This window comes from Curcuma longa, chromosome 3 (assembly GCF_044706935.1).
Source record: "Curcuma longa cultivar G26 ecotype Majalengka, Jawa Barat chromosome 3, ITB_CL_G26_1.1, whole genome shotgun sequence".
Classification (NCBI taxonomy): Eukaryota; Viridiplantae; Streptophyta; class Magnoliopsida; order Zingiberales; family Zingiberaceae; genus Curcuma; species Curcuma longa.
In genome coordinates this window covers 2,701,693-2,725,167 of record NC_133863.1, presented here as the reverse complement: position 1 = coordinate 2,725,167, position 23,475 = coordinate 2,701,693, and the positions used below count along the sequence as shown (strand labels likewise).

Genomic DNA, 23,475 nt, shown 5'->3' with positions numbered 1-23,475 from the left:
GAGTCTCCATCTTCTCCATCTGGGTTTTAACCTCCCAAAATGATGCAATTCCAATGGCTTCCTTGAGGAGCCCTACTCTGAGAATATGCTCTATCTATAAGCATCAAATTCAGTTGCGGGGTAGCAGCCAGATACTTGTAGTAGAAGTAACTGAATTCACTTGGACAATTGTGTAAATAGTATACATGATCAAAATGGGATGTTAAGTTTGGAAACTTTTGGATTTTTTTGGATATGATTAGGAATTTTCATTTATCTGAACTTAGACTTGGTTTGATTAGTCTTAGTCTGACTGAGTCCATATTGAGGTACAATTGCTGCAGTGCTCCATTTTCATTTTGGTTGAAGTTTTATAAAATACATTTACAGAACAGTGTCTGCTGCTTTCTTCTGAAAATATGCTCCTGTTTATTAATGTATTTATTCTTGAGCATCCTTTTTATTATTTCACAATTTTAAAGGAAGAATCTCTCTTTGAATTGCTTCCACTAACTCCCAACCTATAAGAATGTTGCACCCTGAAGTTGAAGAATATATTCTCTTCTATAAATTTGATGGTGCTGTCTAGTTTTGTGCTGGTACCATGGCTATTAATCTCCTTGTGCTGATGAAAAGTCTCAATGCTCACTTGGAGGATGGGTTGCACAATCAATTTTCCATACCCTTTGTCTTTATCATCATTCTTGTTTCTTTATTATGCCCTCTTTGCTCAAAAGTTCTCATCTTCTTCTGCCCTCTTTTTATTTCCACCTCAATATGTTCCGTGGCAGTTTATATGTTCATTTTGTCAGGTAAAGAAAAAACAGATGAAGTTTCCTTCACTGGGGAAAATTCTCCATATGTTCTCAAGATTTACGATGAAATAAATCTAAGCATTGGGAATGACAATGTTAGAATGTCATGCTTCTTCTTGAAGTCAGATATTCACTTGTCAAACAGTTCACCGGGAGAAGACGGTGAGCAGATTACTTTTGCTGGGAAGTTAGAGGCAGATCATGGCTCTGGTACTTTCGATGAGGATGTTTCACTGCTCAAGTTAGATTCCTTAGCTGAAGGGGTATGGAACTACTACCTTGGAAGATATTCAACATGGCACTACCAAAATGGTATATACTTTTATGAAATAACTGATTAGGCATGTTTTCTATTTAAAATCTCTATATGTTTCTGATGATAAAACTAATTATTGCAATGATCAACTTGTTGATCGGTAAGTAGATCTTAGTTCAGAGGCAATTTCCAGATGGAAGCTAAGTTGTTTGTTTCTTCTGAAAAACTTTAGTAACTTGACCTGCCTTAGCATTGTGATGGATTAATGGTTTGTCTGAGAGCCTGAGCCTCTTTTTCAGTTCGTCTAATAATTCCAATGCCTCTAGCAATACTTTTTGTTGTAGCGAATGAAGTATTATGCTATGTATACGGCAATTTTAGCACTACATGTGGAAATTATTAGAGTATTTTTAGCATTGGACGCATCAAGCATAATCTTTTCTTTAAAGATGCTCTTATCTCAACTTTAGTGGTGCTTTAGCTTGCAAACATTAACAGTAGTTTAAAAAAGCAGTATATACTCACTCATGTGGCAGACAGCATTTGTTCCGTGAACCTGTTCATAGTGCCACCGATGCTCTTATCTTTGAATTCCAAAAAGAGAGAGGAGTAACCAGGAAGATTAAACTTTTGCTGACTGTTCTCGTAGCAAGTTTTAAAATCGGTCCATGATTGAACTGAGAAGTGGTGGCTGGTCTGCAGGGATCTTAAGACGAGAAAAAGAAAACAGATAAAATGGTGGGTAAAATTTGGTTGTCAAAGATGGATAAAATCTGGTCGGAAGTTGATCGGAAATCGTCTTTATTTGTCATGTCTGATAATACCACAAAATTAGATTTTGGTTTGAGTAGTCTTTTAGAGACTAGCTTCTACTGTTCTTGACTTCATTTCATCTGAGTTTCAGCGTAGCTTCCGTTTTAATTTAAGCCCAATAGTCACGGGAAAATAGTATGCCAAAAGCCGCTTTATAGGTTTGGCTGAAGAGAAAATGCACTACTAAAAATTGAAAACCCTTAGGCCTCGACTAGCTGCTGACTTACCAACCAGAAAAGGCAAATTTTCCAAGGGGCCCTCTGGCTTAAATTCGATGTAATTATTTAGGTTGAGGAGTTTAAATTGATTGTAATTATTTAGGTCCTTAAAGCTTATTTGGCAATCTAGTGTGTATATATATATTTTGACAAAAATTAGAGGTGTAAACAAGTCAAGTCAGTTCTGTTTAAATTTATTTATTTACTTATCAAATTTATTTATTAACTTTTTTTTTTATCATGTTCAGCTGAACTCGAGTTTGTTTATAAATCGTATTCACGAACCTTGTTCGTGAAATATTTTTATGAATATTGTTCCAGCTTTTAATGAGTTCAATCCTTGTTATTTTTATAATTTATATTAATTTTTTTCTATTCGAGAAATTTATATTATTTCTTTATTTTTAATATATTATAAATATTAAATTTGAAAGAGGATATTTTCTATATATATTATTTTTTATAATTAAATTTTATATAAATTAATATATAAGTTTATTCCTTAATTGTCCGTTTATTCATGAATAAATTTACTAATATTTAAGTTTGTTTATTTTATATATTTTTTTATAATTGAAGGAACATAAACTAACTAGTAGTATTGAATTTTACGAATGTCTAATTTGTTTTTATAAATTCGAATAGAATGAAAACAATCCATTTTTGATCTGACTCTTCAATAGATTAGGAAAATTTTTAAGTTAATTAAATTTATTCGACTTTAAAGTTAGTCTTACACACATGACACATTGACTACTAACATTTTATATTATTTGTTAAGATATTTTTTTTAATATGATGAAAATTTGAGACGTTGATTATTGAGCTAATTGTTGGGTGATGAGTCTTCATATTTTTAGATTTACTAGATGAGCAAATTAGAGAAAGATCATCTCCGGTGCGGATGGGACACAGAGGTTGGCCTGAGTGCCAACTCTCGGTATGGATGTCAAGGCACTGGCAATTTGAGATTGGCTAAACACTTTGACAACTAACTATCTATCTATGTATCTGTTGTTGTACTCACATAATAATTCTACGGCTATATTCCGCCATTTTCAAGGCGAGGGCACGGGAGTCAAGAAGCACGCTGCTTTCGTTTGTCAATTTTCGTGTAGTGGGTTGACACACACGACAACGATGTTGTTTGCTCTTCTAATCAATCTTCCATCGAAGGGCGAAGAAATTAGCTATTTAAATCTTTTTTTCTTTCTTCTTCCATTAATTATATATTTTAATGTTATATTGGTCACATAGTTAAGTTATTGTATCTATTCGACCACGCAAAATAATATAGCTTCACTGGATCAAAATAAATGTACCTATATAGTCTTAAATATCATTTTTATTTTTATTTTAATAAATTAATAATCTATTCTGCAAAAAGTTTATTTTTTTTATTTGATCAAACACAGGCAGCTGCTTTTACTTTTAAAATTATTTTATCATTTTAAAAAAAATCTCTGTTCAAAGTTTCTTGTCGCAGTAGTTGGACGGTTGACTCGATACAACAAATCGTGATGCTAGCTGGGATTCTAGAAACAGTGTGCGTCACGATCGACCAGCGCATTAATTTGATCAATTGTCAAATTAAAATAGAATCACACGAAGTCTCTTGTTTGTTTGTTTGTTCCTCCACTCGCGTTCCCATCTCTCGATTCGATCTATTCCTATTTTAAAGATCGAATTAGCTGACTAGCTAGCCTGGCAATTGATTTATTTGAAAGTCTAAATCAACCAATGTGAGCTGGGAAGTTTTCAGACTTATCTTTATATACAAAAAAATCGATGGGTTGGAAGCTTCCAAATTTATTATTAATCAACTTCAAGTTCACGCAAAAGGTGGGTTTTAAATTTTCACCGATTCATCAGTTGATTTGAAGGGTAGATATAAGTTAATACCATAATTATCCATTCAATTCATCCTTTTCCACTCCCGGTTCGTCCGTCCAGAATAAATAAGGTATCGATGGTTCAGTCACGGCGTTGACGGGGGCGATGGGACGAGGAGGGAAGGAAACTAGTGGAGTTGGTAACTACGCGTGATCGGAACCGGAAGGAGTCGGTCAACTACGCACCCCCACTCCCGTGAGGGAGGGACTAACCTCCCCTAACAGTCCACGGGCGTGCACCTTCGTCTTCCGCTTCCTCTTCGCCAATTATAACAACCTTCTTCTTCTTCTTCTTTTTTCCACTTATTCTTCACATCGACCTCCGCGAGTCGAACCCTAGAAATAGCAGGTCACTCCGCGGCGAGGAGGGAGGAGGAGGAATAGACATTTGCCGGACTCCCCTTGCTGATCCGCAGCGCTGCTTCCTCCTCCTCCTCCGGATATGACTCCGCATCGGCTGATCTCCCAGGTAATTTCTGAGTCTCTGAGTCGATTTTCGTTCGCCTGGCGTCCGTTATTGGAATGTTTGCGATGGGGGTTAGATTCGACTGGTAGCGTTGACATAGAATGGGGACATAATCAGTACTTTTTTCTCCCTACCTCGCGCTGAAATTTGGTTGGTTGTCGAGGAGGAACGCTACAGGCATCTGATGTATTCTTGTCTGAATTCCTGAGCTGAGACAGACAAAGTTCAATCTGTGAGTAGTAGTTACAGCCATTTGGTGATTTCTGGCTTCCGTAGTTATTGCAAGTCCTGGAGATTCCTTGGCTTCGAAATGAGTACTTCAGAAACTGTCTTGGATCTCGTGATTTGCTTAGGTGGTCGTTCATTAAATTGATGACGATTCTACTTATGTATTCACGCATCTGCACGATTGTTAGCGTATGTGGACTTCCTTTTTTGTTTTGGAATGTGTAAGGCAACTGAAGTATACGAAGGATAAATGCAGGTGGAGATACAAGCTTTATGCCCATGTGATAAGGTCTGGTAGCAGAAAAAAATGGAAAAAAAACTTTTTACAGGTACAAGAAACCATTGAAGAGGAACTGGGTTGAGCTTAGATCTCACTTTCATGGCCTTTTTTATCAGTGTTTTTTTTTTGTGCAAAAAATCTGATTTTCTAATTGAGGCAACCATACCAATTGATACTAGAAGTTTAGAAGTTCCGAATCTAGTCACCAAATTTTCTGCTGTACAAAAGCAACAAATTCATTTGTATGAGATATTAGTCAAACAGCTAATATTTGAATGCTTTATTTATCGTTGTTTGTTCAATTAGACATCAGATTGAAATTCAAGTCAAATGATAACTCTTGCATCTCTGGCTCCATATCCTGCATTGAACCAATGTGTTCTAGGAGGAAGAAGTCTATATCCACATAGTAATGTTAGTTTATGATGACAATAGCTGGTCAGCGAAGATAAAATCTTATCCACCAATAATTTAGTGATTATAACTCTGATAATAGGCAGAATCTGAAGATTTTTGATGAAAGATGTGAACTACATCTGTAAGGAACAAGTTAAATTAAGTATACAAGTTATGGATCAACAATCAATGGAGATCTTTTAGATTGTAGAAGAATTGTTATTGGTCTTGCAAGCTCTTCTTTGTTGCTGTTGCATATGATCACAATCAATTCTGCATGTAGGAAAGAATAAATTGACTCAGTAAATATCCTAGTTGGCAAAGTGTGCCAATACTGATACAGATTGCTCGAGTTGAATCAATATGGACAATGGACAAACCTTTCTCTTTTTTTTTAGTAATTGACATCTCACAAAGATTGAGAAATTTAGAAAAAACAGAGTAAATTTCAAACAAATTAGTTAGAACTTAGGTAGATTACGACTAGGAAATTTATGTAATCAATTGAAATTTGATGAAATTAGGAATGGAAAATGGATGAAATCAAGTTAATATTTGGTCAAATTGAGGTGACTTTCAAAAACATTACTGATCTAGCCCTTGGTCAAAAATAAATTTCTAATTGAGAGGGTTCAAGTAGATTGAGTGGGTCAAAGAGGAGGTATGCTTCTTTTGTGGTGGCTCTAATGTATTTGTGAGCAAATAATGTTCATTTTCTCTGTTTAGACCAAGCAATGATAGGAAAATAGAGGCTTGTGATTGCTAACATCTGCAGGTGACCAAGGATAATAAGAGGTGGAGATAGCAGAAAGAATGTCCCTCTGTCAGTTCGTTTGGAATAGATTCACACGGCAAAATTTTGGCTGTGGATTTTACTGGAGGTGGCGTTAGTTAAGAGCATTGAAGGTGTAGGAGAAGGGGGAAGACATGGGTCACAGACTAGCATAAGAGGAGATGGATGCAAATTGATGGGAAACAATGGTGGAAAGGTTTTGTGGGTAGTAGGGTAGCAAATGAAAGGGGATGATGAACAAAAGGAGAGCAAGACTACAAGAGATCGTGCGGAAGTATCAAACCCTGTATCAAGAATTGACTTTGATACCATACTGCTGCAACAAGGATAACGTCTCACATAGAAATAAGGCACCTCACGAATAATGAAAACAAAGAGGAACTTCATTTATCAAAAGATGATTAACATAGGGCGGTTGATCCCTTTTAAAGGCTCCAACCTAAAAAATTTGAAAATAAATTCAAATATTCTAGGAAAGACATAATCCAACTAAGTCAAACTTGGAATAAATGCCCTATTCTTTGTTAATGACAATCACCAAATCACACCACCAAATTAACTTATTTCACTAACTATAAGGTTCTACCAAAATAAGCTTTTTCAAAGTACTATTTTTTTTTAAAAAAATATTAAATTCCTACTTTGCATTACCATTATGGCTGGTATTTTTCCTTAATTGGGATTGTACAACATACTATGTTTTATTACCAAAACATATGCAAAAGTTAACCTCTGTTGACTCTTCATAATTCCAAATTATATTTCACTTGTTGCAGGATTCTTATGACAAAGTATTCATTGTTGGAGCTAGTTCACATGTTAAGGAGAATGGGTTTCTGGACACTGCAGATAACCAGGAAACGGAGAAGCCCATTGATGAATACATGCAAGAATCACCAATTAAGGCAACAGATGATCATCTTATTGAGTTTGCAGGAGCCATGAGAAGTAAGACTATTCCTACAATCTGAATTTATTATAACTAGTTAACTCTCAAATGCAGTATCCTACTCTGAACAGGAAAGAGATTGGTAATTCAGATTTATTTTGCTAGTTTCTTCTGGATGAAGTATAATTTAATGGCCAATCAGATAATCTTTGCTATTCAGCTGCATAAATGTGTACAATAAACAATCTGGACTTATGTCTCTCCTGAAACTTCTTTCTTTTTCTCCTCATCCTTTTTTCTACATGATTAGCAGACTCTTGATTTACAGTGGACTTGTTCTACATGACCAGAAAAACTCTTTCTTTAATTTAAACTGAGTTCTTATGTATTTGGACTAAAAACCTAAAGAAACAAACCAGCAAATACGTAGATAGTTTACCTATCTTCAATGAGTCATCCTATTGTTTGATCTCCATGGTTTTTAAGTCCCAAGTCATTCCAGCCATAGGTTGACATGTCTTGTACCGTACCATGTTAGGCAGACTGAGATATTGACACACGATGCTCATCGGTACATGTAAATACCAAAGAAGAGAGAGGAAAGGGAGGAGTAGAAATGAAGGCAATGCCAAGAAGGTAGAAAAGGATAAAAGAAAGCCCATTTAAGCCAAGAAATTCATAATGATTGCAGGGTTTTGAACTGTTATTGTCTTGATAAGGTAGTTGATCTTTTGATTCTGACTGTAGTCTCCTACTGGTGATCACAACCACACGAGGAGAAATGGTTCACTTGGATTTGATTGACAATAACAAATAAAGTGCCTCTGTCTTGCATGAATGAAATACATGAAAATTGCATCACACTCTCCTTTTTGGATGGATGGAGATTACTTACCCTATTTCTTCTTCAAGTTCTTTATGTGCTGGAAACCATTGGATTGGTACAACATCGACATTGTGCTTCCTGAACTACCCCCAACTTTTCTTGTAACATAGTTAATGCTCATGATAATGGATAGCCAATGGTCCTAACCATTAATTGTAAAACAAAAAATCTCATGCACTCTTGTATATAATTCCTGTTATAGAATATTTTTTCTGTGTGTTTTCTGTAGTTCACTGTTCCCTTTATATTATTTAACCTGGTGAATATTTTTTTCTCTAGTTTTGTTTATTAGTTTTCTGTTCAGTATTATTCAGAAAGTGATCTCTTATCAGTACTATTCAGAAATTCCTTTGTTTGATTCACTATGTACAACATATTTAATTTGACCAATGTTATTATGAAGTCTAAGTACATGTTTTCATTTCTGTAGCGTGGCTTTCAAATAACATGCATGTGTATTCATCATTTAGTTTGCAATAAAATATTTTTTTTATCCTTATCAGGTTGTTCATAAATTTATTCTTTTTTACATCACTCATATCCGGAGCGAACACACTTTCTTATTTTTCACCTAGCAATTCCTTCATCATTTGTATTTTTCTGTTTGTTTCTTGTAATATTGACAACGTAATCTTGGCAACCTTTAACTTGCAGCTGTTGCAAAGGCACTAAGACGAGCTGCTGAGGCAAAAGCTGCTGCTCAAGAAGAGGCGGCCACATGGAAGCGTAAATATGAATTTGAGAGGGCAAACAACTTGCGAAATAGACATGAAGGTTGGTTTTAGATATCTGATTTCTATATTTTCAATGATTGACTATTACATCTTCAAAGTTTTTTCTTTACTTGTTTCCCAGGAGAAGGAAAATATTCTGGGTAATATGAACAATGGTTTTTATTGTTGATTACTTAACTATACCTAATACTTGCGATCTCTTTCTAAATTATGTATTTAACTTTGAGTTGTGAAGATTCTGTGCTTGCATTTGATACGTTGAGAAAGTTATTTTTATGCCCAAACAACTTGAGTGAATATCTTTATTTTCTGTATGCTTGAAGAATAGGGATAAATGTTTTGATGGTTAGTTTTATTGTCGTCAGTTGAGAGGAAAAGTTGATGTTGCATTTGCTAAGTTGTAGAACTTACTTTTTATGCCCAAACAACTCAATTGAATATCTTTATATTATGTATGCTTGAAGAGCAGGGAACAAAATTTCATGGCTTGTTCTATTTTTAGCAGTTGAGAGGAAAATTTGATGTGTGTTATTCATTAAATGAAATTACAATTTCATGATTTTATAGACATAAAAAATAAGTATCTCAAAGATAAGGACAAACTAGCTAAATATATGACTAAGTTATTTTAATCTATTATTTTTAACACTCCCCTTCAAGTAATATCTATCACACCTAACTTCTAGAGAAACAAATTGAGTAGTAAAGAGATGCTTGATAATGATATCTATAATTGTTCTTAGGATGAAGTGTATGGTTGCTGATCTTCTTATACATACCCGCATCACAAATGGAGGGGCATTCTACCTCAATGTGCTTCATGCACTCATAGAACATTCAATAGTTTGCAATGTAACCAGTTACTCATTGTAACAATGCATATCCATTCATCCTGTAGTGTTAAAGCCTAATTTCTTCAAGATCTTGAAGGAATTTTGTTCACATAATCTTAAAGGGCCACATGTGCCATTGCCCTAGGAATTACATCACACTACCATATTTTGTTTTTTTTTTCATGTTATAACATTGCCTCTAACATATGTGTAGATCTTGAGCTGGTTCTTCTATTAATATTTTGTCTAACACAATTTGTATTTGAGAGGGCATTAATATTTGTCTATGCTTATTGTACAATAAACCTTTCATCAGAGACATTTTAATATATTAAAGGATTCTTAAATTGCCTCTTGGTGACATTTCTTAGGCTGATGCATGAACTGACTTATAGCACCAATTGCAAAGCAAATCTGGTTGGGTAACTGTTGGATAAATGATTTTAGGTACCAGCCTTCATTTGTAAAGTTGTAATCTTTGGATAATTAAAAGCTCTTTTGGTTTACATTCAAGCAAACCAACTTCTTGTAAACTATCCATAGCATATTCTTCAGGATAAGGAAGTTGCTTAAGAGCTATAAGCAACTTTTATCCAAGAAAGTGACAAGGCCTTCTCACACCTTTTGTAATAAATTTTGCTTCAAGATAACTTTTGTTGTCTATGATTTCTTGCACATCACTTCTTGTTATTAGAATGTAATCAACATATATTGCCAAAATCAGAATATTAGTGTTATTGTCGAATACTTCTCAAACCACATTTTAGGACTTTGTTTGGAACTATGAACAATATTTTTAAGACTTGCTAGTTTTCACTTGAATGTCATAGCTTGGTGGTTGCTCCATAAACTTCTTTAGAAAATGTGGGCAAATGTTAAAGACATTTTTTGTCTATTTGAAATGTTTGCTGAATGTGATTTACTATTAAGGAAAACAATACACATGCACTGACTGAGTCAAGACAAGTAATAGGTGAGATGTCTCAGTAGTCTAACTTTCAATTTTACCAAATGTCCATTGACAAGGGTTACACATTAGTAGGAGAATGGGCAAGATTTTGCCAAATGTGCATTGACAAGGGTTGCACATTAGGAGGATGGACAAGTTTTCATGTCCCTCATGATAAAAGACTACGGCATAATCGTATCTCCACATTCATGTCTTGTTTTCAATGTGGATCTCCAAAACAAACCTGGAAATCTTCACAGACAATGAGGACATGGCATAATCATAAAAAGACAACCAAATTTTTATGAACACATAGGGTGCACAGTGGCGATACATTTATCATTTTAAAGAGTAACTAATACATAAATTAAAACTAATATGTTTTTACCATCTAATATGCTAATACATAAATTAAAACTTAAGATGCTAGTTATTAATTTATTGTAACATATTTTTTTATCAAATAATTAAATATTTATGTTTTTACATTTTTGAATTAATATTGTCATTTTAAATCTATTTTTATGTATGATGGGCAAAAACCTTAGAAGGGTTCTTATTATTGAAAAAAAAGCCCAGATGAGGCCCCCCTTAAAAACACTTGAATTGATTGTCCTTTTCAAAAAACTCATTCTATCTGTCCTTTCTGTTTAGGTTGTCCTTTTGTATGTTTGATTGCAGCTGATTGCTTCCTGTAATTTGCCTAAATTCTTTTTCTTTTAAAATCTGACACAAAGCTTATTCTTCATGGTTTTCAACTGTTCAATGCAACATTTACTGGCAGTAATGTGGTAGTTTTCTCTTTATGTCGTTTATGAAGGGTTCAAATATTCATACACGATCAATGAATTTTGAGCCATCTGTATTGAACAATGTTTTTTTTTGCTGGAATCTGCACGTGCATACATAATAGTTACTAGGAGATATAGATGTGTACATGTGAACCATCAACACAAATAGTTGCCTTATTTATGCTTTCTCTATCTAAATAGAAGTTTGAAATGGCTGAAATTGTATTATTATATGTTCCTTCTTGTTGTGTCTTTTGACAAAAAATTCCAGTGTATAAAGTTATTATGTCTATTTATCATACTTCATTTCTATTATTCTTAATTATTAACTTTCAAAATTAATGTCGCCAACCAAATGGTTCAAAGACCATCATTTTTTTTATATGTAATCAGTATGTTTTGCACAACTCTTCAACAATTTTATTTAGTGTTGGAGCATCAGATATGTAAGGATGTTTATTACTACAGTACATCCATCTGAGAGTGATCTACCCAACTCCGGAGTTGGAATGCTTAATACATGTGATGAAACAAAACCTGATACTGCCGCTGTTGAGCAAAGTGAAAGATGCTGCAGGAAGCATGGTATTTGTTCACATGAAATTCTTCAGGATGAACCAACTGATTCCAGCTCCAAACTCATGTGTAGAAAGGTACTACATTTTATGTCTAAGTAGTTCTACTCAGATAATAGTCTTGTCTCTACTGCTGCAAAAATCTCTACCTCTAAGTGATCTTAAGTGGAACATTTTGGATGTTCCAGGCATCATTTAGGCTTTCATGGGGATGCAATGGCAAAAAAAGTGGCCAACACAAGCATGAGGTTGTCTCCTTCGAAAGAGGAGACATAATGACCGCAGAGCGCAGCAGTAAGCAGGTTAGATAATTTATTTTATTATAAGTTTGCTCCTTGTTCAACTAGGGAATGTTGCTGCAGATGTTCTTGTTCTAATAATTCAGATTTTGCAGTATATGGTATGTTTGCTGCATTCTTTCTCGGTTATAGATGATCCAGTTAAAATTATGATTCCAGATTTTGCTAAAATGGGAAACACAACCGAAGACTGTGTTTATTTTGACAAAACCAAATTCTCAATCAGTTGGCGTCCTTTGTGCTGAAATGATCAGGTATGATTTGCAGATAGCAGTTGTCATTCTCTTGTGCTGTTGAAGCTTTTGATATTTCATTCCTGCCATTTTCATTCCTAGCTTAAGCCGTTTTTGAAATGTCTTTCCATATTATCTGCAATAGATGTGTATATGGTCATTGACACTGAAATACTATTTATTCGTTATTTCCTGATTCTCTATCCATTGAGGAAAAACAACATTGAAACTAAAAAATCACACCCATCTATTTTATTTTGGCTCCTCCAGTCTTAAACTAAGAAACCAGGCCGGCATGAAATAGCTGGAAGTGGTAAGGCAAAGACTATACACCTGTAGTAAGGTAGCTGATGCTTGAGTGCATCTGTAATAGCTTGTGACTGAAGGAATGAATGCTTACCTTAAGAAGAAGCTTTCTTGAACATGTACAAACTTAGTGATCCAAACTATAAGAAGTCTTCCAAAATGTAGGAAATTTTGAGATCTTATTCATCAACTGTAACTAATTATTTCAGTTCTAAATGAATTTTTCTTTGTTTTTCAGTATTCCTACAAAACTGATTTTTTTTTTTGCTGCCATGTGACCTAGAGGTCACGGGTTCAAATCCTGGAAACTAGAAGTAACATAGTTAGAACCTTAAGTTTTTGGGTCACACTTTAGTATTGGCTCATAGGATTTTTTTTCTGCCTATTGAATCACTTTCTTTGAGCTTGTTTTTAGTGTGGATGATGTAAATTGAGAAAGTTACTTCTAATAATAATTTTTGTTTTGCTTCTAAAAAAATCCATCTAGCATTTTCAGATGTGATAATTTTAGTACTAACATTTTATAATTAAGGAAATAAAATAATAATGTCAAAAAATATCATCGTCTCTACTAGTTCATTAATAAAATTAGATTTTAGTATTATTTATATGGATAGTTTTAGTACTAACATTTTATAATTAAATAAAATAATAATGTCAAAAAAATATATCATCGACTTCTATTTCATTAATATATTATACTATTATTTATATGTTAATAATGCTGTTTTTGTAAATGCCTTATAGAAATGCATATGGAATGCAAAACACATCTTATGTATATAATGGACTTCCTTACTCTAATATTTGGTTTGTCAAAACTTTTGAAGGATGATACTAATTCTTCATGTGCGATTGATTCAGGAATGACAGATATAAAAATGTCTATTCAAACACCTCAACTATAGAAGCCACTTTGTTGTTCAATAAACTAATCCTTTTGTTTCTGCAGGTGGCTTAAGAACCATAAGGAAATTGATGTTTTTGTTGAGCCTCAAGTGAGATCAGAACTCTTGAGAGAAGCCTCTTTCTTTGAATTCGTCCAGACATGGGGAAATGGTTAGTTATATTATCTCAAATTTAGTCACAATATGTTAAAGAGACTGCCAAATGAGTATTCTAATAATCTTATTTTATAATTCATAAAAATATATTTATGGCTATATATCACATAACTCTACTCGGTCATTTTATTTATGAATTTTAAATTTGATATTTGATGCTCTCATCATGCTAGGAATCTTAATTTTTCCATATGAAAGATCCCAACTATCATAATCTTGGTTAACATCCACTTTTGGTGGGAAAGGTTCATTCTTTTACTATCGCTGAAATGTAAGGCTTGGTTTCTTCATACTGTTGGAAAGATAGGAGGGGGAGAGTGAAAGGCTTGCTAATTTACAGATGGAGCTCCACCACTTATGTACATTTTTATATCACTTTCCCTCCTTCCAACTCCCTTCTATCATTTAATCCAAGTAAACCCTGTAATGGTAGCTTTAGGGCAAGGCTAGGATGAATTGTAGGTAACATTGTATCATATTCTTCCCAAGATCCGAGTAGGCCTCAATTGGCTTTAGGTATGGCATACACACATGACAGCCACAATACAATCTGAAGAATTTCTTTAACATGTCCTAAGTCAAAAAGCTATGCTATAAAAGAACCACTTGCAAGAAATACAAATTGATTATTGTTAAAATTACCACAATTAAAAATTAACCTAGCTATTAAGAGAAGTCATTAAAAAAATCTAAAATTTCATTATTAATAATAAAGACTTATTCTATTTGCAAAAAAAAAAAAAAAAAAAGAAACATAGAAGAAATAAGACACCTTAAAGACTAACTACATAAATATAAAATAAATAATAACATTGCAAAACTTAAAATCTTAAATATCTTCAAAGTGTCTTAGTAAAGATTTGATCTCAACCAAGGATTTAAATCTCGTACAGTGCTAGTCAACACGAGCGGAATTTATCATTATGCCCGCTAACCGATACAATATCGACATTACGACTGTAAGGCCATCTCGACCTTGCGGAGGGTGCCACGACCCCTGCGGCGGCCTCTGTAGGAGCGTGGAGGGTGCCGCAACCCTGCGGAGGCTGTTGCGGGGTTGCAACCATGATTTTTTTAATGTTTTATTTATTATTATTTTTATGATTTTTTTTATTTTAGAGGTTGAATTTTTTATTTTTTAAACAACTATTTCTTTTTTCCTATTAAAATTTCCCTTCTTAATTTTTTTCTCTCTTTTTTTCCATTAATTTTTTCTTCCTCTTTCATTCTTTATTTCTTTTTCTCCATCAAAATAAACAAAGAGAAAAAAATACCTCTTAAGGTAAATAGAGGGAAACCAAAACCTTTTAACCTCTTTAATGATGATTATTGTTTTCCCTTCTTAGGTAAAAGAAAAATAAATATAATATAATTTCTAACTTTATAAAATTTATTACTACTAATAAACTAAATTATTTTATATATAAATTGGATTTAATTTTAAACTGATCAACATATATCTAAATTAAATATAGCTTAAACTTTTTTAATGGACTTCAGTCAACCTAAATCAACTTTTACTCAATAAGAATCAATATTTCATGAGATAAGATCAAAACTTAAATTAGCATTCAACATCTCAAATATAATTTAATAATAAGCATCTATAATGATAAAAAATTAATAAAAATATTTTATATTTTAAAAAGTATCAAAATTGTATTGGCACGGGATGATATGATATCGAAACTGTATCATTCCAGTCATATACTGAAACTTCGGCACGATTCAAAAGTTTAAACCTTAATCTCAATCCATCGAAGTCCTAAACGGCAAGCACCCACTTGTTGTGTCCTTGGAGTAGCAAGAGGAGGGTCAACATGAACAAATGAGAAAGTAAGGCAACATTATAATGTTATAATAAGGATAAGATATGAGCATAAAATAGATGAAAATATGCTATGACTTTTAATTGCAATGTATACCTAATGTAAACTAGGATAATATATGAGCATACAATAGATGAAAAATATGCTATGCCTTTTAATTGCAATGCATACCTAATGTAAACTACATGATCACCCTACTAATAATAGCTAAACACCAATCAATAAGATATCCATCTTTTGGGCATGAACCCATGCACTTTTTGATTCTATGGTAGAGAGTGTTGGCCATGTATGCATGTGCATGACTATTAAAGGTAGGTTCTTGGCACAGACGTTGGTGATAACTCTGGCAATGAGCTTCGTGCTATGCAGTTTCAGAAGAGAATGAGAGGGGTCAGGATCCCTTCACACATGTGAGGCTGTGAGGATGGGAGGTGGGATTTGCGATTTGGAGAAGCAAGAAGGGTTTTGAATATCTGAAAAACTCTAACTTGACCCAATCTGTGTGGATTGGTTCAGATTGGTTCAGTCTTATCTTAACTAATTGGGTCTACTTCAGGCCAGCTTGAGCCTAATGTGATTCCTACTCAATCTCCACTTGTCCAACCTCAACTAGTCATCTAATACCCAAATTGAACCCATAAACCATCAACTCAGTACCTAAATATTCCAATTTGGTTTTAAAATCCTAAACACAGCAATTTACCCCATATGAATTCATTAAATGGTAACTAACTGCTAAATAACCTACAGAATATAACAACTCTAATGTGCAACGAACTAATAAATAGATGCAGAGTGGCTGAATATCATTTTGGCTGTATGTTGTGTGCAGAATTGCGACAATATGGATTATTGAATAAGATGAGATAATGAGACTTTGGTTCTTTTGAAGATAAATTGCATGGAAAGGAAAAATCTTTCAGATAAATCCTATCTCTAATCGACTTTGGTTCTTCCGAAGATAAATTGCATGGAAAGGGAAGATCTCTCAGATAAATCCTATCTCTAATCAACCTCCTGTGATTGCCTTTATTCAGTATTGTCACCTCCTTTGGCATTCAAAACTCTCCTAAACAAATTTTAGGTCTTTTTAATCTAAATTCAAACAAATTAGTCCCTAAGTAAATTCTAGTTCACTAAATAGGTATTTATTTAAACATCTTAGCTGCCTCGTATGTTTCCCTCTCAAATCTTGACACAGTTATACTCCCTTGAAGCCCTATAACAGATAAAACATGCACGATAACAAAGAAACTTTAGTTAAGTTTCTTAATTGTTTTGTTTCATTTTCCTTTTACAAGATTCTAAAAAAAAACTTACTTTATAGGCCAGACTGGTATTTACTATTTAGCAACTGTTAGCTTTCAAGTTGGGAAATGAATGGTAATAGAATGTATGGTTCAGTACAACTTGTTTACGTTTTGCTAATCACTGTTCTGCAAGTGTTCTTTTCAATGCAAGTTGGCATGCTGCCTATCCAACATCCAAGACCTTGTGCCAGACATCAGCAAATGGTGATCATGTATATGAGATGAATTGCACGTGCCAAAGAATAAGTGTATATGTTAGCACAATATGTAGCAATAACTCAAGGTGTACAAATACGGATACCATTAGAGGAAGGTTCTATAATATGTGAACAAGATCAAGGACAAGTTTGGTTAAATAGAGAAATTGGTAATATTGAGAACTTAGTGGATGTTGGGCTTCAATGTCAATAATTGGGTCTGGAATTGATTTATAAATGTATAGTTTTGTGGCTAACCCAATAAAAGAACTTCGTGGATTTAGAAGAAAGCCCATCAGTTAGCTTACTTTCTTTCCACCCTGTTCAAATAAAGCATATGAATGAGATTAGGTTAAAGTAAACAACAGTAAACCATCATAGTGATAGTTATATATAGTTCTGTGGCTAATCCAATAAAAGAACTTCAGGGTTTCAGAAGAAAGCCCATCAGTTAGCTTACTTTCTTTCCACCCTGTTCAAGTAAAGCATCTGCTGAGATTCATTGCAGCTATGGGTTAAAGAAAACGACAGTAAACCATCATAGGTGATAGTTATCCTTTACTATCTAGTAAGTGATATATTAATTCTTGCTTGATTAGCTGTCACAAGTATTATTTTTTCTACTATTCAGATTTTATTATCCACCACTTGTTTTGGCTAAATATTGCTCTGTTAATATTTAACCTTATATGAGGTATGTTTTATTGTACTAAAATATTGGGTAATATATATGAATATTTTGTAATTTTACAATCTTCAAAGCTGGATGATTGTTGCTTTGGTTCACATTCCCTAGTCATCTTTTAGTTTGTTGTTTCAAATTCCAAATTCTTGATGTCCTGTCTATTCGTTTGCTCATAAGTGTATGGATGTGAATTAACTAGAACAACATTTTAGATGAGGAAATAAAGCAGCTGCACTCAAAGGTTGATCTAGTTGTAACACTTGGTGGTGATGGAACCGTCCTTTGGGTATGCTCTTTTCACTCCTATACTTCAATTAACATACGTGCTTTATGTTTTCATAATTATTATTTGTTTGTTTTTGCTGAACCACTATATGACATGAAAACTTAAATTGTTTGTTTCATCTCTATTTTCTTCATTGTTAAAATGCCAAGTTGCAGTGTGCTTCCCCATGTAAAAATATTAATTTCAAAATACTTACAAAACATTAACAACTTGACCAAGTCACTAACGCATTATTGTATAGCTACTTGTGCCTTAGAGTTGGAAAGAAAAGTAACTAGGTTTTCCTAGCTTAGCTTGTTGGAATATCACCAGAATAACTAATACATATTGGTCATGCATCAATTTTTGGGTGAAGGTGGAAATGATGGTATATTCTATAATTTGTGAAAACTAAGACATGTTAAATGGTTGCCCTTTTCCATTGTATTCAATGCTGGTTTATACTGTTGTCAATATAGGTGTTAGTAATACCAAGCAATTGCCAACAGAATTTTTCAGAAAAGTTTCTTTTTGAAAAGAAGAGCGCAATAAGTTTACTAGCACTATTTTCTGTTCAACCAAACAGTACTTGATCTAACTGGTAAAGACTGTTGTCTTTTAAGTTGCCCAATTGTAAATCAATTTTTAATGCCTGGTCTAACTGTAATGCTAGTTACTCTTTCCCATCATATATCTTCTTCTTAATCTTTTTTGTTTTTTTATAAATGATTTTGTTTTTCAAAATGCTTGGATTATCTTGTCATCTTGTTGGGCTACTCAAATAACACATTGCCTATACACAATGGTTGGAACAAGACATTCTTCAAGTCAATCTGTACATTTGGTCTGGTAAAGAGCAATAATATCCTAAGGACCTCTATTTGATTTGTATTGACTTTAGAGGTGCTATGTATATGTAGAACTGTTTGGATTGTGAAAATTTTCTATTTTTTAGTTTGCAGTTTTTAGAAAATAAAATAAATCCATTAATATTGAAAAGAAAAATAAATAAAGTTCACATCATTCATCTCTAGTAAATTCGAATGTATAAAAAAATAATTCTTAATATTTAGTTATTTCTTTTTTCAACTTTCTAATTCTATTTTCCAAGAAACAAAGAATGAAAATAGAAAATTTTCCTAACCATATTCTTCAATCAGTACTTAATTTATGGCAAATATGCAACTACTATATCTTCTGTTACATGCTGCAGTTATCACAGAACGTGTTGATCTGAATAACCATATTAATCAAGTTCATAGGCAAGTAATACATAGTTTTGGCAAATAGGAGTTAGGACAGTACCTGAGGTGTCTCCAAAAACTGTTAAAGTCTGCGGAATAAAAAAAGGATCTATGATCCATCCATCATATTACACCTATTTCTTGGAAAAATAATTAATTCATAAAAGGATGTTCCCTCCAAAGAAAATAGTATAAAAATTTAACTTTTTTTTTACATCTTGTGATATATTTTATATTCAGAAAAAATGCTAATAGTATAGAGTTTGAAGATCCTTAGCCCAGGACCAGCCTAATTGTCATCTGCTAAATATCAATATATGTTCCAGAACCTTAGATAATTTACTTAATTGTACTTAAAGATCTCAGGTGGTTAATTGACATGGATCCCTGGCCGTGGATTTTATCTTGTTCGAAGAGTTCAAATGCTTTCGTTCTTGATCATTCTATCACAAGAACATGCTTTATCTTGAATCAAGTTTGTCTATACATACATACATACAAATATATATGTATAACATTCTTTAAATACTTTTTGTATGATTTCTTTTTTGCATATAAGAAAATTAGAAAATGTGAGCTAGCCTAAATTAAATATTGCTAGAAAGCAAATCAACAGTACAAGTAACTTTGCATTAGGCTCAAATTAATACTGGATGACTAGATTATTATTATAATGCATTCTCAACCCCTACTTTCTTGTCTTCTATCTTGTTTGATTCTTTTCATTTTATCTTTTAAATCTTTTTGTTTGGTCATAGTAAACCAAGATAAGAGGGTTATATCTATTTACTTATAGTTGAAAGCTTTTGCAGTAATTGCCTTCTGGCTACTACTGTCATTCTGTCAATATAACATTTAACAAATACAGACTTGTGCATCTAAGATCTGAAATTTTATTGCATCTAAATTTCATTTTTTTCATCATTAATTGGCCTTCACTGGTTGGGTGTGCTATTGTTGTTTTCTTTTCTTTTTTCCTTTCTTAATTGATCAGTTTTAAGTTCTTTGATTGGCAACCGTATATATCATGCCCTGGATTTTTATTGTTTGCTTCTGTGTTTCTGCAGGCAGCATCACTATTTAAAGGACCTGTTCCTCCTCTCGTGCCATTTTCTTTAGGGTCTTTGGGGTTCATGACACCTTTCCGTATCCTTATATTTGATCTCTTAAACTTTGATCTATATCTTCCAATTACTTTAATCACATGTTGCCTATGAGATGTAGGACTTGGGATTATTTTGTACTGGTAAAAACATGTATTGCTGATTGACTCTTCAGAAAACTACCCATATATTCACATATGGCTATCAATATTGGACAACTTAGATAACAGGACATGAGCATGGCACCACCCGAAACATGAATTAGATAAGATAAAATCTGAAACCGATGCAATATGACACAATTATGAACACTACTTATGACAGAATATGTTCGTCAAGAAATACAATCTAGAAAAAATAGCTACTTTTATGTCATGGAAATTACCTTTTTTTAGGATAGAGAACCAATTTTTCATATGATAAATAATTTAAAAAACATGCTATATCTTTTCATACAATTTTGTATTGACAGAAAATGCCACTGTCCGTCATGACAAATAAAATTATTACATGAAGTCGTGAATTGCTAATATTATCTTCTCAATTGTAGGACATTTGTATTTACCATCATTATGTTTGCTATAGCCTTGCAGAATAATGCCCTCTAGGAATATCATCTTAGTCATGATAATTGATGAAAGAGATATGTTTGCTTAGCAGAATATAATAATGTCCTCTGGTATAACCTTTTATAGTCATGCCCTCTAGTAACACTAAATGTACAAAATTTCACTTCATGCAACGCCGAACAGGTGAAGTCAACCTAGCGAGGTGGGTTGACTTGGGACTCATCAAGAAAAGTTTTAATGTCATTCCTACAACTGATGCATCTTACCTATTCTCTCTCTACCTAGGCCTATGAGATACTAAAGGCTCCAACTTTACCAACTCAATCTTTTGAACTTTTTTCCATTTCTTCTTTGTTGGTCAAATTGGCTTATCAAGTCATCACCTTTGGTAGTCTCCATGTTCATAGGTCCTTTACTGTTAGTTTGCCTTCGCTCCTAAAATCAAATTCACTAGTTGGACCATTTGTCAAGACCACCTCCACACCAAGGATTTCTTCAATCCCTATTAGAGCAATTCTTTCTCTGACCCATGTGACTTAATATGCTTGTTTCCCCTCAGTTCTTTCCTGCTCATCTCTCACGTGACTTCATTTTATTGGGCTTGAAAATTCTTTTCAATGGTGCCTTATGCTTCCCAATCTTGAAAATCTACCTCAATGACAACTGTAAGGTCTCTACACGACTAGGTTCGTTCTTCAAGGTTCTATACATGGCTGCTCATAGGGTTTTTGGGCTGAAAACTACAGAACATTCCAATGCAAATTGTGATCTACTCCGGTATTAAATGGCTCAATGACATCTCTTTCGGCTATGGTTGGAAAGCAAGTGTACACTTCTCTTCTTGTTTCTTGTACATAAGTAGTAACCTTCTTATTAATCTGTTAATATCTTAGGTAGGTGCTTCTCCTGATTTCCTAAAAAAAGAATGTCCATGCAATCTTTAACATTTATCTTTCAGAAAGTGAAAATTATCGGGATTGTTTGGATATGATACTGAAGGGACCTTTTAGTATCACTTTACGACATCGACTCCAGTGTCATGTCATCCGAGAAGCAGCTAAAGATGAATTGGATACTGAGGAACCCATTCTAGTTCTAAATGAAGTTACAATTGACCGGGGCATATCATCTTACCTTACCTTCCTTGAATGTTATTGTGACAGCTCCTTTGTTACATGTGTACAAGGAGATGGACTGATCTTGTCAACTACTTCTGGAAGCACAGCATACTCATTGGCAGCTGGCGGGTCAATGGTCCACCCACAAGTAATTCTTTTTCTGTTTGCATAATTCTTTAACTGTTTGTATGATACATATGCCTTCTTTCTGATGTCAATTTCAGATTTAACATATACATTATAGAGCTTATTGGTTTGTGTCAGATTTGAATCCACGTGCTTCTATCTTCCTAATGTTTTTTCACTTTTGACTTTGCATGTCAGCTCTAAGTAGCATTGTCAAAATAATAAATTAGACATCTATCTTTATGGTATATGTTTTATGGTGGCAAGTACTACCCTTGGAAGGTAAGTTTCAAGTACATTTTTAGGGGGCCAAGTATAGCCTACTAGGGACCTAGGCCTTTACAGGATGATTTATGGAGTATATATATAATTAGCGATAGTCATGAAACGGGTAGTGCAATTGTTTCTTCTGTTTGTTTTGATAATAAGTTTACAACTAAAAATCTCACTGTAATTTACAGACTTTGAACTTATTTTATGTGACTTATCCTTACTAGTCAACTGATTAATCAATTTACAGACTGATAAATTGATATGTATTCAATCTTTTTTCTCCAATCCCTGTTTAATATGATACTCTGAAATGCAGGTTCCAGGGATACTTTTCACTCCGATCTGCCCACATTCATTATCATTTAGACCGCTGATTTTTCCAGAGTATGTGACGCTGCGGGTCCAAGTGCCTTTCAACAGTAGAGGATCTGCCTGGGCATCTTTTGATGGCAAGGGCAGGAAACAGTTAGCACCTGGTGATGCTCTCATTTGTAGCATGGCAACTTGGCCTGTTCCCACAGCATGCCAGGTCGATTCCACCAATGATTTTCTTCGGAGTATACACGAAGGTCTTCACTGGAATTTGAGAAAGACTCAGTCATTCGACGGTCCCCATGACTCATAGCCCGATCATAAGGCATCAGTGATGAGGAGAATTTTCAGAGTATTACTCTATTATGAGATGTAACAACTGATATCAGTCGACTCTAGATCACTATAATCATCATATAGAAATTGGAAATGTAAGTAATAGAACAGTTTCATGGTATAGAAAGTAATGAAATTTTAAGCTGCATTTGATGTGATGTTTGTAGTTTATGCACCAACTTCACAATAAACAAGCTTTGTTTTTACAGTTCAGCAGAACAAGTTGCCTCTTTGGTTTTTTTTTTAACATGTACAAGTCATTGGTGAGCTTATGTAACACTATTGATTAGCACCGTGTTCGTTCGACCCTCACTCGATGGTTTATAGCCATGCCCAGGCTAGGCCTGGGATAGGATGGTTGGAGAACTTCATACAAGATAATGATTGATTTTCTTCATACAAGATTATAC

The 23,475-nt window shown here is 33.7% G+C and overlaps 1 protein-coding gene across 1 annotated transcript; it reads left to right on the top strand.

Moving 5' to 3' along the window:
- The first annotated feature begins 4,111 nt into the window (after window positions 1–4,111).
- Window positions 4,112–23,273, top strand: LOC141823071 (putative NAD kinase 3). The gene is made up of 11 exons (XM_074710343.1): window positions 4,112–4,442; window positions 6,913–7,084; window positions 8,566–8,685; window positions 11,687–11,871; window positions 11,982–12,095; window positions 12,252–12,346; window positions 13,584–13,690; window positions 17,932–18,005; window positions 20,296–20,374; window positions 21,859–22,166; window positions 22,734–23,273. Exons 1-11 carry the CDS (start codon window positions 4,416–4,418, stop codon window positions 23,040–23,042), a joined length of 1,590 nt encoding a protein of 529 aa, XP_074566444.1. The 5' UTR covers window positions 4,112–4,415; the 3' UTR covers window positions 23,043–23,273.
- Window positions 23,274–23,475: the final 202 nt, after the last annotated feature.

Excerpts from the sequence above, each read along its gene's own strand:
- LOC141823071 (XM_074710343.1), top strand. The coding sequence starts at position 4,416 with ATGACTCCGCATCGGCTGATCTCCCAG. Across the intron at positions 8,686-11,686 it reads CTTGCGAAATAGACATGAAG|TACATCCATCTGAGAGTGAT; the intron begins GTTGGTTTTAGA and ends TTATTACTACAG. Across the intron at positions 20,375-21,858 it reads GGGGTTCATGACACCTTTCC|AAAGTGAAAATTATCGGGAT; the intron begins GTATCCTTATAT and ends TTTATCTTTCAG.